This window comes from Anolis carolinensis, chromosome 3, assembly GCF_035594765.1.
Source record: "Anolis carolinensis isolate JA03-04 chromosome 3, rAnoCar3.1.pri, whole genome shotgun sequence".
NCBI classification, from domain to species: domain Eukaryota; kingdom Metazoa; phylum Chordata; class Lepidosauria; order Squamata; family Dactyloidae; genus Anolis; species Anolis carolinensis.
In genome coordinates, this window is record NC_085843.1 from 171,813,857 (window position 1) to 171,831,980 (window position 18,124).

Here is an 18,124-nt window from a genome sequence, read left to right on the forward strand (position 1 = left end):
GAATTACATGGGGCCCCATCCCATGGGGGAAGCATTGCCACCCAGCTTTCCGTTGATACAAAAGCAACACAGGAAGCCGCCTGTGTTGCCGTGGTGATGGTGTACACCATTTGCTCTCCCCTCTTGGCACAGAGCCTGGCTGGAAGTACACTTACTAATAGGAATATATTTTCATAACCTGTTAAGATTATGATTCCAATATGGTTAAACATTCGTGCAGAGCAGTAAAAACGCAGAAGACTAGGGGTTTATGTGAGCAGAGGTAAAAAGAAATTAAACAGTAAGACAAAATATCCAGCCTCCCTTTCCCTTTAGAAAGTCATGCGCATAAAATAAGCATCAGAGACATCAAATAAAATAGCAAAAATATGTTTACTCACAATCTTGTATGATGATGGTCATACAGGCAAAAAACATCTTAGTTCCAAAGAAAAACAGTTCAGGAAACTACATATCTCTTAACATACAGGAACATCAGCATGGCATGGTCAGGAGCGAAGAGGAAGAGACAGGAAGAGGCATCTGTACATCACTTCCTGTGTGTCCCCAGAAAGGATACACCCATTTCCCATTTCATATGCAAAACCCTTAAATGGTGTCATCAACTCTGGAATGCAGCTTGGCTCAGGTTACTAAGCAACAGACATAACTAACTACATAAACCATCCCACATTGAAAATGCATGCATGATTGCTTAGATAACCCAACACTTACATCATGTAATAGGCTCCAAATCGAAAGTGGAGAGCAAGTGGCATATGACAGGCAAATTAGCCCATCTGATGAGGTGGTAAGTCCTATCTTAAGAAGCTTGAACTCCCATAAACAAGCCTTTTGAAGACTGGGTGCTACTAAAATACCAGAACCAATCTTTTTTGCTAAATACATAGCTAGATTTAGCCAATGTGATTCATCTTGTTTTGTTCACTCACTCGACTTTGAGAAGAAAAGTTGTCAAGTTAGTTCAAATGTGAGAAAGGTTTATCGTCAGGGTGGGCAACTTGAAGTCCTCCAGATGTTGCTATACTGCATTGCCCATCTGACCTCATTCATGTAGCTACTTTTTTTTCATGTCAGGAGCAACCGGAGTTGCTTCTGGAGTGAGAGAATTGGCCGTCTGCAAGGACGTTGCCCAGGGGACGCCCGGATGTTTTGATGTTTTACCATCCTTGTGGGAGGCTTCTCTCGTATCCCCGCATGGAGCTGGAGCTGATAGAGGGAGCTCATCCACGCTCTCCCCGGGTGGGATTCGAACCTGGCAGCCTTCAGGTCAGCAACCCAACCTTCAAGACACGAGGCTTTTATCCCCTAGGCCACCAGAGGCTCCATGTAGCTACTGGTGAGGGGTGAGTGGAGCTGTAGGCAGCAATATCTGGAAGTCCATAAGTTGTCCTTTCCTGAAGATTGAATTTGTTTTTTAAAAAACAAAAAAGCACCATAACGAGTTGAAGGCCAACACAATACATCTAAAATAACTCATTTCAGTATGAAATTATTTCAAAAGATGCAATGTCTGCCAATTCTTTTGTCAACTTGAGTAAGGACCTCATCAGACGGGGGGGGGGGGGGGCAGGATTTAACATCCTAGGACACTGTCACCCTTGCTTCTGGAAAGAGCCTCATGCCAGCCATCTCACAATGTTTCACCCCACCCAACTGAGGTGAAAGCATTGCCGGAGGCTTCACCCACAACACAGGAGGTCCTCTCTGGAAGGGCGACGCTTCCCCCATTTGATAGGGAAAGTGATATGATAGGGAGCTGCACATGGGGTGACAGATTCACACCACTGCCCCTCTTCTTTTGCTGCGATGCCAGGAAAAGCAGGACACTTTGCTTGGCATTTGTGATGAGAGCCTTAGGCAAAAGCATATCCAACTTCATTGGCAGCTATATGGAGGCTATCAGATCCTTCTCTTGCTAGTTTAGGAGCTCTCCTAATTTTAGGGGTCCTATTCTTTTCTGCATTTGAGTGGACCATGTAGGAGACCCTGTTCAGATCCATTTTTTCTAAGGAAGTTGCCAACCATCATTAATTACCAAGCCACAGAATTTCTGTGAAAAATACCTAATGGGAGATACATCTGGTAATCTGTAGATAACACTGTAGGAAGTTATTTGCTTCCACCATGTAAAGGCAAAAAGTCTCACTTGCAAGAAAGCTCTTTACCCTTCAGCTACTAAGAGACAGCGCATGCCACCTCTTCACCAGTTCCTTGGGTTTGCTGATCATTTCATTCCAGTGTTCCAGCTCTTTGCCCCTGGTGTACATGAAGGGCCCAATAACTACACGACCCAGCGAGTAGGTTTCTAAGTAAAAGCAGAAAAAAGAGTGTTTTGTTCTTTGCAGTCAACATCTATAGAATTGTCATGCAACAACAGTAAGTTAGTAGTTGAATTAATCATATGGCTGTAAACTAGCCTGCTTCCTTCAGGTGCAGCAGAGGTATCTATCCTGGGGTTGTTGCATGTTTTCCAGACTGTATGGCCATGTTCCAGAAGTATTCTCTCCTGACGTTTCGCCCACATCTATGGCAGGCATCCTCAGAGGTACCTCACAACCTCAGAGGATGCCTGCCATAGATGTGGGTGAAACGTCAGGAGAGAACACTTCTGGAACATGGCCATACAGCCCAGAAAACATACAATAACCCTGTGATCCCGGCCATGAAAGCCTTCAACAACACAGTATCTATCCTGTTGCCATTATTTAAAACATTGGCTATCAACCCTTCATTATGTGAAATTGAAGGAGGAAAGGTACCCTCTTGTCCTCAGCAGCCAGCTGATGCTTTTTGAAAAATATGTCTGCTGGGGATTTCATCCTTTGTTCCTCCGGATATTATTGACTTATTTGCTTCATGTATATCCTGCCTTTCTCTCAACAAGGGACCCATGATTGCTTGCAGCAAGATTGAAACAAAAAAAAATGGGCATCCTGGTAATGTCAAAGGTAAAGAACAATTAAATTTCCCCTCATCTTAAAAGGCATTGTTTCCACTTTTTAAAAGTTATATTGTAAACCACTTTGAGTAATATTTGGGAGAAAGGCAGGATACTAAACAAACTTTAATAATTTACAACAGTATACATCATACAAAAGATTTAACAATCTAGATAAAAGGGCAACATTACCACCCCCATTTAAAACCACTTTTCCATGACCAATCATAAAATGCCTGTTTAAAAAAATGTTTTGTTGACTTGTTTACCTTCAAGTGGTTTCCAACTTATGGTGACCCTCAGGTGAACCAATCATAGAGGTTTCTTGGCAAGGTTTGTTCAGAGGAGGTTTGTCTTTGCTTTTCTCTGAGTCTGAGAGAGTCTGACTTTCCATGGCCAAGTGGAGATTCAAACCAATTCATCACACAGAGCTTTTTTTTTCGCATCCTTGGACACTTACCAAGTACCCACCAATCCAGTAATGGATGGGTGCGCGATGTCGCTGGACTTTCAGCAGAGGCCCTGCTCACAACTGGAATGAAAGCATCCTAGGAAGCTTCCCTCCAAACATGGGAGCCAGCACGGATCCGCACTTTTGTCAATGCTTCCCCTGCATGAAGGGGGAAGCATTGCTGTGACAAAGCAGTGCGTAGAGTAATAGAGTCACCCCTCATATCTGCCATTTCATCTCGTGAAATGACACCAGGGTAGTCCCCTGGATGATGAAGTCCTAAGTCTGGTCTCCAGTTATTTTATTTATTTTGTGTCAAAAGCATTGCATAACAAACGAGTCCAAAAGTGATAAAATAAAGGAATCACAAACAGCTAAATAGTTTTAGACCAAAAGCGGACAACAGCGACCACATTGTCCGTAGCTTTAAACAACTCCTCCTCCATACATGAGGCAGGGCATTGTGGGCAAGCATATATATGAAGAGTTGTTTGTTAAGCTCCACAGTCATACAAGGTGTAGGATTCCTCCAGGTAGTGCCACCTTGCCAAGTTGTCTTTTGATCTGCCCACTCCGCTTCTGAGTCTGTTCAGGGACTTTCAAGTTGCCCATTCTTGGTTTGCCCTCATGGGGGGCCATCCAGTTGGAATTGCCTGAGCAGCTAGCTCAGAGGGACACTTGCTGTTGCTGGAGGAACATCAAGAGGAGTGGTGGTTCTCATGAAGCTTTTCCTTGATTTGAGTCTGGTGGGAGGAGGCTGATAGTCATGCAATGGGTGGCTTTCACAGTGTTTGACCTTATTTCTCTCACTGTTAGCAGCAACTTCCCGTCACACGTCAGGACGGGCAATGACAGCTAACTTGTAGAGTTTATCAAAAGGTGTAGGTTTAAAGCATCCTGTGATGATTCTGCATGTTTCGTTCAGTGCTATGTCCACCTACTTGTGCCAGACAGGACAGGCGTACTCAGCAGTTGAGTAAGACAAGGCCAGGGGTGATGTTCTTATTACTTGTGGGTCTGCACCCCATGCGCTGCCAGTAAGTTTCCGCAGGATGTTGTTGCGTACAGCTACTTTGTGCTTGGTATTCATGCAGTGTTTCCTATATGATAGTGTTCGATCTAAGGTGACACCAAGGTATTTAGGATGGAAGCAGTGTTCAAGCTCTTGGCTTTCCCAAGTAACTTTCAGTTTCCTGTTGGCTTCACGGTTACGTAGGTGGAAAGCACACACTTGTGTCTTGGCAGGGTTAGGCTTCAGGTGGTTCTCTTTGTAGTAGCTGGAAAGATCTTTCAAGGGATTCGTGAGTTGTTTTTCAACTGTTTCAAAATCTTTTGCTTGTGTTGTTAGGCCAAGGTCATCAGCATATATAAAACTCTTTGTGAGTGGTGGTTGTGGTTGATCGTTCGTGAAGATGTTAAATAATGTCAGTGCAAGAACGCTGCTTTGGGGTAAACCATTCTTTTGCCTCCTCCATCTACTTTTCCTGCCCTGAAACTCCACATAGAAGCTGTGGTTTTCCAGGAGGGTCTGGACAGTTTTTGTAAAGTCAAAGTCCCAGGTAATATGGTAAACTTTCTGCAGCATTTTTCAACCCAAAAGCATTGCATTGTCTGGTCTCCAGAGTCATAGTCCAATGCTCATTACTACATCAGATTGGTTATCAAAAAGGATGGCAGAAGGCGGATAGTCTAGTCCAGTGGTTCTCAACCTGTGGGTCCCCAGATGTTTTGGCCTTCAACTCCCAGTAATCCTAACAGCTTGTAAACTGGCTGGAATTTCTGGGAGTTGTAGGCCAAAACACCTGGGGACCCACAGGTTGAGAACCACTGGTCTAGTGCCTTTGATATTTTGGATTTCAGCTCCAGCCACCATGGCAAATGGCAAGGAATTATGGGACTTGAAATCCAAAACAACTGGAGGGCCAAGAAACACTGTGCTGGGAGAAGCTTTCCTTGTTTCAGTTCCCAGTGTCAGAACATTGTACAAATCCTTGTTAGCCATGGAAACCCTATTCATGCCCTGGGCAAGTCATACTCCCACAACCTCAAAGAAAAATCCGTTCTGAAAAAATCTGGCTGAGAAAGGTCACCATAGAGTTGCCACAAATCAGAAATGGCAAAGGCCACAACAACAGAAACAAAATATTTATTGATATTCAAAACTTGATTTTTAAAAATATTTTTAAGATTAACAGTGTGTATTAACAATGTTTTATGGTTATACTTCAACTGTAACCATCCTGCAAATCTAGTATCTAAGTCAGTGGTTCCCAACCTTTGGGCCTCCAGGTATTTAGGACTTCAACTCCCAGAAATCCCAGCCATCTTGCCAGCTGTTAGGAACTGTGGGAGCTGAAGTCCAAAACACCTGGAGACCCAAAAGTTGGGAACCACTGATCTCGGTTATGACTTCAGCATCTGTCCTGAAAGATGAAAAGTTTAATATGAAAGATCACGCCTTACCACCTTCCTCGGCATCTTGGAGCACAGATAGGCTCAGGCTTGTTGTATCCAGTTCTAGTTGGTCAACCTTGAAGCTCAGTGTCTCATTGAACAATAGATCAGATAAACCCACAACAGCTGTAGTCCTTTTGGCTTTGATGAACTGATTCTGCTTCATTAGAGACACTTTGACAAAAACACCTGGAATAGAAGTATGAGATTCAGGATGCTTAAATAAGTTGCAAACAGTGAGAGGAAAACAACCCCAAATCCCTCAGCCTGGGTGGGCAAATCTGTCCGTTCTTGGGATGGCAAGGAGGAGCAATCCACTACGATTGGTTTAACCCTCCACATACCAAACAGAATGGCAGGATCCAAGATTCTTTTTCAGTTGAGCCATTAAGTTCCTGACAGTTTTTTCTATCCTGCCCAACCAATCAGTCATGTTTGTCCTTCTCTTATAAGGCAAGGGTGTTAGTAATGATAAAATACAAGGAGAAAATAAGAAGGGCAATGGTTTAAAAGTGGAGAAGTACAATGCACAAGCAATTATATGTCTCCTAGTAAGCTGCAAGCACCATAATCAAAACCACAGCTTTAAGGCAGTGACTCCAAAGTGAAGAAGAACTTTGCATAAGAAATGATGTCTCTCCTGGTAAGCTGCAGCTCTAAAATAATGGCTCTAAAGTGGATAAGAACATTGCAGAAGCAATGATATCTCTCCTGGTAAGTTGTGATTTTTATTTTTTTCGTGTCGTGTTTCTGGAGTGAGAGAATTGGCCGTCTGCAAGGACGTTGCCCAGGGGACGCCCGGATGTTTTGATAGAGCTGGAGCTGAAAGAGGGAGCTCATCCGCGCTCTCCCCGGGTGGGATTCGAACCTGGCGGCTTTCAGGTCAGCAGCCCAACCTTCAAGTCACTGGGCTTTTATCCCCTAGGCCACCGGAGGCTCCTGGCAAGTTGTGATCACCATTTGGAAACTGCAACTGTAAGGCAATGGCTCCAAAGTGTTTTCTCACCAGTAACAAGACAGGAAAAAAACGGACAATAGTTTAGAATAAGTACAGCATTTGAGTCAAATGGGAGTAACAGAGGAGGTTCCAGAGGATCAATAGTTCCAAGCAGTTTACTCAATTTTTTTCATTACTGTTCAGAAATCAGACAGGAAATACTGTCCTGTTTTGAATCTCAGAAATATCTAAATGATTTTGTGAGTAACCTGAGGTTCAAAATGGATACCTTACAATTGGTCAAGAAAAACAAAAAATGAGAATAGAGGTTAGATAGCCTTTATAGATCTCAATGTCCAATGACCTTTACAGACTGGAAGTTCTTGGGGTTTCATATCAGGGAACATTTTCAATTCAGAAAGCTGCCATTTGGTTTGGCTCCAGTGTCTACAGTCTTTGAAAAGATATTGATTCCACAGATAGTATTCTTGAGAAGGAAAGGCATACACCGGAATCTTCTCTTGATGACTTTTTGATAGAGAATTTTTTTTCTTATTATGGGTTTTTAATTAATTACATGAAAAATCATGTGGAACCAAGGATCCCAATGAGTCACATGGGGTGCTCTTTTTCTGGCACCAGGAATGAAATAAGACTGAAGAAAACAGTGTGGATGATGTTACTTAAGGAAATGATGTTGTTGGTCAAGATAATGGGGTTGCTAATGGGACCAGTTCCCTGGGAAAAATTTCACTGCAGGGGTCTTTTAAAACCTCACCAGAGTTCTTTTGGCAAGAATGGCAGTTGAAAGACTTAAGTTGGGAATTGGATTCTCTTTGATGGTAGTAGACTAAATAGAAGTGATAACAGGACCAGTATTTGAAGTTATAGTGGCTTAAAGCAGGTGGTCTGTTACAGATAGAAAATACAAGTATATACAGCTAAAAGCTGTGATCCTGACACTGTTATATATACATAATGTCAGGGGTACTGTTCTGTCACGCGCTGGGCCTGTAACTATTGTCTTGGTATAGGACGTATACTTTATGCCCAGCGGGAAGCCAGGACGCCTCAAAAGAGAGGTTGTTGAGAATTTTCCTGAACAAAGATAGTCCTTTGGGTCTTTAATGAGATAAGTCTTTATTGATGAACAAATAATAAATCTTCAAGGAGTCAAATAACACTTCAAGGTTTCCTTAATAAACTGTTGGCCCTTTCAGTCTTGTACCCAGGGGACAGGCAATTGGCTTTGGATAACTGTGAAAACCCTCTTATAACTTCTCCCAGGCTGTCTATTATATGGGCTTAGCTGATGTGGGACCCACTACTGATTCCAAATGCATCTGGGTATCAAGTGGACCTACCAACCAAGGCTTGCAGATGTTTCAGCTGGGGTTCCGTGGATGCTGTTCCCTCTCCGAGGTTTCTTTGGAAAATTCAGGGCTGTTTCTCTCAGGAACTGTGAGACTGAGAGGCTGTGAGCTCTCAGCCAGAGCTTTTGAGACTTTTCCCCTGGAATTTCTGTTTCTGGTTTCTCGGATGTTCTATATCCCCAGATGTGCTTGAGATATGAAGCTTTTCTATGGGACGAGCTGGTCTACGTCCTATAGCTTAGCTTCCTTAAGAGATACAGACTTAAAAATTGCTCCTTCCCTCCCAGAGCCCTGAACAAGGGGCGGAACCAAACTTAATGATGATTGACAGGTGACCTGTCCTATGACTGCAAACATTAGCAGCAAGAAAATAAAGTCGGAGCTTCTGGTACAGCCGTACCAGCACAGGTACAACATACAATTTTGGATAGAAAACATGACAATTCGAGTTTATGTTTTGAATAAGGAGGTCTGTATTTGAAGCAATTGATGACAGACTTAGGATCTCATCACTCGATGGGCACTTGCAGCACAGCTGATTGACAGCCTCACGCCACCCATCACACAACACAGGCAGACTTCCAGCAGGGTTTCATTGGTGAACCCTAGGATGTTTGGACCAGAATACATAAGGCTTCCTGTGTTCCATAAGGAATCACAGGGCCAGCACAGGGGAAAGCCGTGCAGTGACGCTTCCTCACATGTGATGAGGAAGCATTGCTGCCAGTGAAGCGGGGTGCTAGGATTGCCCTTCTGCCCTGCCAATTCACCACGGAGGTGGGCAAATCGATTTGGGGACCTCATCAATGTGATGAGATCCTTATTATTTCAATGGGCATAAAGATATGGAAATTCAATAATGGCAGTGTATTTGGGAGGAAAGGCCAATATCCAAGCAGGTTGCGCCCAAGGAATGGTCTCAGATCTTCACAGTATTTCAACAGCTTTTCCACTATTCCAACAGGGAGCCTTTTTTATTTTTCACGACAGTGAATATATGACCAGATTTTTAAGCAGATGTGATGGTATTCAATCTTTCTTCAATTAGAACATACATTTGGTCCCATCCTGAGAAGTAATCTACAGTAGACACTCTAGTTTCATAAGGTTAGATTGCACAGAACCCCCATAAGAATAGAAAAACTACAACAACATTTAAAAAAAAACTGAGAACACCTCTCTGGGAATCAGCAGAATAATTGTATGGTCAATATCCACCGAGCTGGAGGGTGTAGAGATTCTCTAGGTTTTTTAGGGAGACTATTTAGTCACCTCTATAGATTTTTAGAGATAATATATTAATCAAATGTGCAAGTAATCAAAAATTGAACTCACAAATGTAGAAGGTTGACATACCTGTTTTTCCTATTTTTGTTTAGTCTATGGTACTTTCAGAGCTTGGCAATATACATTTTACAGTTGCCAGAATTCCTTGGTCAGCACAGCCATGGTCAGGCTGCATGAGGGATTATGGGAATTGTAGCCAACTTTGTCTGTGCCCCAGTTGTGTTGTTTTCTCTTTCTTGTTTCCTCTTTCTACTTTTTCAAAAACATATCCAAAACTAGTACAAAAATAGTGGTGGTGTCACTTGCATCACCATTGCAGGTGTCTTCTCAGTTTGGCTCTGATTCAGAATAAGGCTTAACCTCACACAACATTTAATACATTTATTATATTTGCAGAGTTAATTATAACGAATAAACACAGTGAGGTTATATTATGATTATGTGAACAAAGCTATTTGTTCTTCATGAGTTTTAGATAATGCTAATATACAGTAGAGTCACGCTTATCCAACCTTTGCTTATTCAACGTTCTGGATTATCCAACACAGTCTGCCTTTTAGTAGTAATGTTTTTGTAGTCAATGTTTTCAATACATGGCAATGTTTTGGTGCTAAATCCATAAACACAGTAATTACTATATAACATTACCATGTATTGAACTGCTTTTTCTGTTGGTTTGTTATAAAGCATGATGTTTTGGTGCTTAATTTGTAAAGTCATAACGTAATTTGACATTTTATAGGCTTTTCCTTCATCCCTACTTATTATCAAACATTTTTGCTTATCCAACGTTCTGCTGGCCCGTTTATGTTGGATAAGTGAGACTCTACTCTACTATGCAATTCTACACTCCTAGTCCACACTATTGCTAAAAACAAAACAAAAATGATTTCTCACCACACTTATCAAGAGCTTGTTTTTCCTTCTGGAACTTCAAGCCCTTTGCTCTCAGCACCACCACTGTGAGACGGCCCAAATAGCCATTGTAGCTGAGAGAAAACTGGAGGTCACCGTGTTCAGAAGGCACCTTTGATGAAGAGAGGAAGTTGGTTGGTTGCATCAAGATTAATTCACCAGATAACATTAAGCAGCATGTTTTTCTTTCACTCCAATTACTTGAACAGTAGGCTCTCCAGTTTTGAAGAGAGATGTGGCACAGGACTCCCATGAAACTAAGGAAAACACTTCTCAGAATCTCTAGATCTTTCTGTTTGAATCTATGGTCAATGACCACCAGACACTGACCATTAAAGTTGTCCTGGAGGAAATAGAGTTTCCTAAATAGATGATATTCATCAAATGTAATCTGCTAAATTTAAACCCGCAAATGTGGAGGGTCAACTGTATAGTTAATGAGCTTCAAAGCACCAACTATTAACATTTGCAAGTTTTCTAGAATGACAATTGAGCTGCCCCACAACTCACCATGATTAGCTATGTGGTAGGTTTGATGAGGCAAAGGAACACCCCAAACCCTTGGAAATTACACAAACACACACACACACACACACACACACACACACACACACACATAGAGAGAGAGAGACTATATAATATTATATACAGTAGAGTCTCACTTATCCAAGCTAAACGGGCCGGCAGAAGCTTGGATAAGCGAATATCTTGGATAATAAGGAGGGATTAAGGAAAAGCCTATTAAACATCAAATTAGGTTATGATTTTACAAATTAAGCACCAAAACATCATGTTATACAACAAATTTGATAGAAAAAGTAGTTCAGTATGCAGTAATGTTATGTTTTAATTACTGTAATTACGAATTTAGCACCAAAATATCACGATATATTGAAAACATTGACTACAAAAATGGCTTGGATAATCCAGAGGCTTGGATAAGCGAGGCTTGGATAAGTGAGATTCTACTGTATATAAAAGGTAAAGGTTTCCCCTGACATTAAGTCCAGTCATGTCTGACTCTGGGGGTTGGTGCTCATCTCCATTTCTAAGCCGAAGAGCCGGCGTTGTCCAAGGTCATGTGGCCGGCATGACTGCATGGAGCGCCGTTACCTTCCCACCGGAGCGGTACCTATTGATCTACTCACATTGGCATGTTTTCGAACTGCTAGGTTGGCAGGAGCTGGAGCTAACAGCGGCCGCTCCCGCCGCTCCCGGGGTTTAAACCTGGGACCTTTCGGTCTGCAAGTTCAGCAGCTCAGCACTTTAACACACTTCACCACCGGGGCTCCTTATTTATATATATATATATATATATATATATATATATATATATATATACACACACACACACACACACACACACACACACACACACATAATAAATGCACATATGCACATATTCTCTCTCTTACACACACACACACACACACCCATATATATACATATATTAATATACATACACAAATAAAATATTTTATTGTATTCTAAAAAAGAATACATTATCCCAGTTGCTTTTTCATAATAGCTTTTAATTTTGGCACATGTTTACCAATATACAAATCACATGCTTGAATTTGTATTATCTTACCTCATCTCATATGTCTGTATATAGAGTTTTGTTTTCTAGTCTAGAGCAATGCTCCTCATACCAGCAACCTTTTTCAGGGAACAGGACCAATTTTTTTGTTGATCAGGATCTATTGTTGTTGTTTTTTCCCATTGCAACTCATGACAGACTGAGCAATAGCTCAGAGACCAGCACAAAGCCAGAGAACACCACTTTGAGTAAGGACCTGTAAGGAACTATGAACGACTGAGGTTCTTTCAGGCAGGGGGAATCTTTTTATCCCACCGCTGCCACCAATTTGTAAAGAACTAATATCGACTGCCACCAATTTGGAAAGATGCAACAACAAAAGACTCAGGGAGATGTTTACTTTTACTTTAAAGGGTAGCATAACTTGGTTTAGAATATATGCGACAGAAGCTTGGATGTTGAAAGAACAATAACAAGTTTATTCAGGCACAAGCTTGGTGGTTACAAAAGATGTTTCACTTAGAGGCATTCTTATTAATAGTTACAATACTAGAAGGAGATGAATCAAACTCTCTAAAGTATCACTTCTTTGACTTAAAGTACTTAAAACCTATTCCTCTGCTCCTTTCTAACTGTTACTTCAATGGATCTCTGTGAGTCCAGCTGGGATTGGTTCCCAAAGTCTGAAACTTGGACTATCCAATGACTTCAAACCACAGTCACCCATCTGTGATATGCTATCACAGATTCTCTGTGCCTTTCCAGGACATAGACTACATTAAATAAGTCACCAAACTTATTTAAAACAGACTCAAAATGAACAATTGAGTCTCCTTGATCCCATCAACCTAGAATCAGTCTTCCCTGTGCCTCATCAGAGCACAGACTGACATTATTTTTTTAAACTCTGCACTTCTTCAACTAAACAGCAGTTGGCTCCGCCTACTTCTCCATGGTAACCAGCCTCTGAGTGCTGAGATGCAATAACGGTAATACTTACCCTTTTAAAACATAAACACACAATTAAACATAACATCTGTAAACCAAGATTCGTACTTCATTACAGGACTTCATCACATTGAGGTGAAACTAGTGGGTGATAGCAGAGGGATTCACCATGGATCGAGGCCAATCGGGGGTGGGACTCATCGCCCCATGCCCTGCATTGCCCCTTACCTCATCCCACTGGGGAAGCACCACCATCCAGCTTCCCTCTTCTCTATGGAACACAGGAATCCTCCCGTGTTCTAGACACTGCCTCTTATGACAGTTTGACCTCACTTCAGGCATGGAGTCCCACTAGAAGTAGATCTACATCATGTGAGAGATCCAGCAGGCTCCATGCCTGCAATCAGGTCAAACTCTTGTTCGACGGAAAATTTTGCCTGTGTGATTATGTTATGACTAATTTAGAGAAAACTTAGCCAACATGAAGATAGGGTAGCTTTGAATTACAAAGAAAAGGAGGTAGTAGTGATGAACAAAGAGGACGAATACAAACATTAATAATAATGACATCAACATTGATCAAATTAGTTGCACCATTAATTCATCACTGACCTCGAGGTTATCTGCTTCCAAATCTCTCCAAACAATGACTTTCCCATCACCAGATAAGCTTTCATTTTTCAGAGGGAAAGTTACTTGTCCTAGGAGAATATACTTCTTCTGTTTGTCAACATGGTAGACACAGAACTTCAGTGTCCTTTGGTGGAGTGTATTACTGGAAACCTATATGATAGCAAGCAGAACAGTGAAGCAGTCTTTCTGTTCCCACTCCTCTGATCCTGTCACCGCTCAAGGTAGATTTTCATTAAACTAAAAAAAGTGACTAGGCTACCATTTAAAGAATTTTGTGCATGACCTGTAGTTCTGTTTGTTATGACACTGGTCTACATTCACAGCTAGCCTAAGCCTGTTGCAAAGGAGAAGATGGCACCCTAACTCTTCCTTCACTGCAGTCCACTATCTATGTTCACACAATGTTCTATATGTAGAAAAGCTTACCTGGAAAACAAAGTTCTCCTCAAACTGAGGGTTGAGATTTTTCCGCTTGGTCTTGGACTGCAGGTAACGCCTCTCATCAGGCAGCAGGTAGATTTTCACGAAGGGGTTGCAAGAACTGGCAGGAGACTGCAACTTTCGGGCTTTGATCAAGGAGACAAGAAGCCTTTCTGATTCTGGCTCATATTCCACAGAGAACCAAAGGCGACCAATGTTTCCCTCAGGGAAGTCTGTCTCACTCTTGTCTTCAGGAAACTTGTAGAGTTCTGGGTTAATGGCTCCTACAAGGTATGCTCCAGCTGTACAGAGAAGGAGAAATCACCTCAATTCATTGTACGAAGGACATTAAGTTTATATTATGTGCATCACATTTTACTTCAGGGCTGCTGTATCATTATGCTGGCCAATACACATTTGGTGTCTCAAATGTTAGCCCTGTTTCTGGGCATATTTGATCTGCTGATAACACCAGTTTTTCCCTATCCCTATTTTTGAGATACAGAACATATGCCATGTGCCAGTCTTTATCTGTTTGCCCATGGAAAATAATGATAACCATATCTAGAATGCATGTGGTCTATCAATGCAATTTTCTGAATAAGTGCCCCCAATAACCCCAGGAACAGGCTTAAAAACCAGTGTTGGGCTGTCCTATCAGTAGTACAGTAGAGTCTCATTTATCCAACACTCGCTTATCCAACATTCTGGATTATCCAATGCATTTTTTTAGTCAATGTTTTCAATACATCGTGATATTTTGGTGCTAAATTCGTAAATACAGTAATTACTACATAGCATTACTGCGTATTGAACTACTTTTTCTGTCAAATTTGTAGTTAGACATGATGTTTGGGTGCTTAATTTGTACAATCATAACCTAATTTGATGTGTAATAGGATTTTCCTTAATCCCTCCTTATTATCCAACATATTCACTTATCCAACATTCTGCCGGCCCGTTTATGTTGGATAAGTGAGACTCTACTGTATATATTTATCACCCAAAGACTGCAGAACCATGTGGGAATTTGGACACATCATACCACAAAGACAAAACCATACAATGGTACAGCTCATGAATTAAACCATCATTTAATGTATGAGCCTTGGCCTCCCAGATAGTTCAAACTATTTCTTCCACAATCATCTCCCATTGGCCACATTGTTTTTGGTTGATGTCCAAAATATTTGGATGGCCGCACATTTTTCAACCTTGAACTGAGCTGACAAGCTTCAAGTCATTCACATACATGGCTGAGCTTGCATCCCTGAAAACTATGAATCTACAATGGGTTTAGAATCCATTGACAAGGCCATGTGCTTCACTTTTGCTATAGAAATTTAGATTTAAATTGCTCCCTGCTCTGTTTTCATCTAGTTGTTCATCTGGTACAGTAGAGTCTACTTTTGATAAGCAACAGCTCTTTGGGTTTTGATTAAAGGCTTTCCCCATTATTCACCAATGAATGCAGCCATGGTAGTTAAAAGGGAGTTGTAATTTACAAGTGCATAGTGTGAAAAGACCTGTGACATCTTATATAAGTACAGTAGAGTCTCACTTATCCAAGCCTCGCTTATCCAAGCTTCTGGATAATCCAAACCATTTTTGTAGTCAATGTTTTCAATATATCGTGATATTTTGGTGCTAAATTCGTAAATACAGTAATTACAACATAACATTACTGCGTATTGAACTACTTTTTCTGTCAAATTAGTTGTATAACATGATGTTTTGGTGCTTAATTTGTCAAATCATAACCTAATTTGATGTTTAATAGGCTTTTCCTTAATCCCTCCTTATTATCCAAGATATTCGCTTATCCAAGCTTCTGCCGGCCCGTTTAGCTTGGATAAGTGAGACTCTACTGTACAACAGTATTCAATAATAATAATAATAATAATAATAACAACTACTACTACTACTACTACTACTACTACAACTTCTTTATTCTTCTATATCCCGGCTCATCTCCCCAAGGAGACTCGGGATGGCTTATATGAGGACCAAGCCCAGTAATACAACAATAAAATACAGTAGAGTCTCACTTATCTAAGCCTCACTTATCCAAGCTTCTGGATTATCCAACGCATTTTTGTAGTCAATGTTTTCAATATATCGTGATATTTTGGTGCTAAATTCGTAAATACAGTAATTACAACATAACATTACTGCATATTGAACTACTTTTTCTGTCAAATTTGTTGTTTAACATGATGTTTTGGTGCTTAATTTGTAAATCATAACCTAATTTGATGTTTAATAGGCTTTTCCTTAATGCCTCCTTATTATCCAAGATATTCGCTTATCCAAGCTTCTACCAGCCCGTTTAGCTTGGATAAGTGAGACTCTATTGTATATCAAAATACATTTCAATTACAATGAATTAACACATAAAAACATATAAGATATCATAAAACATAACAACAACAACCAATGTGAGCCGCCCTGAGTCCCTTCGAGTGAAAAGGGCGGCATAGAAATGATGGAAATAAAATAAACAATAACCGATAGCCGAGCTCAATGGACATGTTCAGAACTGGAGGCAGGATATTAATAAGGCATGTGCAATATGTTGCAAGGCCACTGGTAAAAGGGCTAGTAATAAAGTGCAGAGGTTGGGTATTAAGATAAGGGTAGAAGGACTAAGTCAAGTAGTTCAGTGCACTCTTCATTATGAATAAGTAAGTTTAGACCTAACTCATTGTTAGCAAATGGAACACTGAATTCAGTTTCACTCACCTGCGTAACATAACCTACCTAAAGAATGGAAAGAGGATCGAGGCCCAGAATCCGGGGTAATATAGAGATCACTGTCTTCCTGAACATGTTCTCCATTTATCATTTCAGTCCAAGCTTGTCTATTAAATTTTGGTGGAACGATAAAAGGGACACTTCTTGTTCTGTCCAAATATGACCATCACATTGAGTTGAATTATGAAAACAAAAAGATATCAATCAGCCAAGACATGTGCATTTCAGCAGAAATCATCCAAAGCTAAGCACTTTCAAATTATATGCCCTGAAATGGACACAGTTTAAATGTGGGGTTAACCTCTCTCTAAAATCAATGAAATTTAAAAGAACTTCTGGGTTCTAGTACCTATGACTTCCTTTAAAATTCTCTACACATTGTAATTTTTCACTAGAGAATGTGCTAAATCAGGGTTGGGCAAATGCAAAAGGAGCAGCTGGCCATCTCCCCTTCTCTCATGCCACCTGCAGAATTACTGCCCATGGAACCAGAAGTAATGTCACATTTGGCTTGAGTTGCCAATGTTTGTGTTTTTAACTGTTCTTGGCTTGTGGTGGAAAGGAGTAATAAAGTGGGGTGTTATCTGCACACTGATGGCACTCAAGCCCCCAAACTGTAGGCACCCTTTCCCAGTGGGTTCATGCATATGTTAAATATTATGAGGGACAGAACCAAAATTTGAGGGACCCCAGAGGCCAATGAGTCAAACAGGAACCTCCCAGTAGCACTTTCTGGGTTTGCCCCTCCAAAAAGGAAGAGAGCCACTGTAAATCAGTGCCTCTAGGTCCCATCGCAGCAATGAAACTGGATTCCATGGTTGATGGTATTGCCAGGAGGTCTAGCACAACTAATAGAAACACATTCTCCTGTATAGCTCCCAGAATAGCTCTTTTACTAAGGTGGCCAAAGCCGTTTCTAACCCATAACTAGGGTTCATTGATAATCATCATCATCATTTAATTACTTATTAATCGCCCTCCATCCAAGATGCTCTAGGTGATTTACAAGATAAAATTGTAAAGGATAAAAATATACATACAAATATTGATAATGTTTGATTGATTAGTATAGGAGCTTTAAGAAAGTTAATCCTGCAATGCTTGAAGGTGCCTGGAATGCTAACATCATCCCATGATTTTTTTCTAGGATTTAGATAGACAGAAAGTCATCACCTTGCCTTTGGAGGATGAGGTGAAGAAGATAGTTGGGTGACAACTGTGTCTTGCCGGACAGGGGAAGCAGATTCAATAAGTTCTTCATAAGAAGCTTTGAGGTAGACTTTCTTCCAAAAGAGGTACACAGCTATTCCAATAAGGACCAGCAGAAGAATTCCTCCCATCACACCACCTACTACAGCAGCTACCTGTTCTGATTACACACAAAAAAAATAGATATATTGAAATGTACAGGAACAAAACTGTCGGAGGACCCCACTGGTATGATATATTCTCAATTTATCCTGATTCGGCT

The 18,124-nt window shown here is 40.9% G+C and overlaps 2 protein-coding genes across 3 annotated transcripts in view; one reads left to right on the forward strand and one right to left on the reverse strand.

The window, feature by feature from the left end:
* Positions 1–353: 353 nt before the first annotated feature.
* LOC100561060 (synaptotagmin-15) overlaps positions 354–18,124 on the reverse strand; it is a 34,052-nt gene continuing 16,281 nt past the window's right edge. The window contains exons 2-8 of one of the 2 annotated variants that reach the window (XM_062975813.1): positions 17,827–18,017; positions 16,660–16,802; positions 13,906–14,201; positions 13,459–13,629; positions 10,341–10,470; positions 5,856–6,035; positions 354–2,308 (exon numbers count right to left, since the gene is read on the reverse strand). In XM_062975813.1, the coding sequence (XP_062831883.1) occupies positions 2,172–2,308; positions 5,856–6,035; positions 10,341–10,470; positions 13,459–13,629; positions 13,906–14,201; positions 16,660–16,802; positions 17,827–17,993 (1,224 nt within the window). In that variant the 5' untranslated portion in view covers positions 17,994–18,017 and the 3' untranslated portion in view covers positions 354–2,171. Of the gene's footprint in view, positions 2,309–5,855; positions 6,036–10,340; positions 10,471–13,458; positions 13,630–13,905; positions 14,202–16,659; positions 16,803–17,826; positions 18,023–18,124 lie in introns of both variants that reach the window. The other variant, XM_008114459.3, reaches the window with a different exon arrangement.
* Positions 6,136–18,124, forward strand: part of gprin2 (G protein regulated inducer of neurite outgrowth 2) — a 96,899-nt gene continuing 84,910 nt past the window's right edge. The window contains exon 1 of the mRNA XM_008114461.3: positions 6,136–6,560. The gene's annotated coding sequence lies outside the window, so the exon portion shown is untranslated. The remainder of the gene's footprint in view (positions 6,561–18,124) is intronic.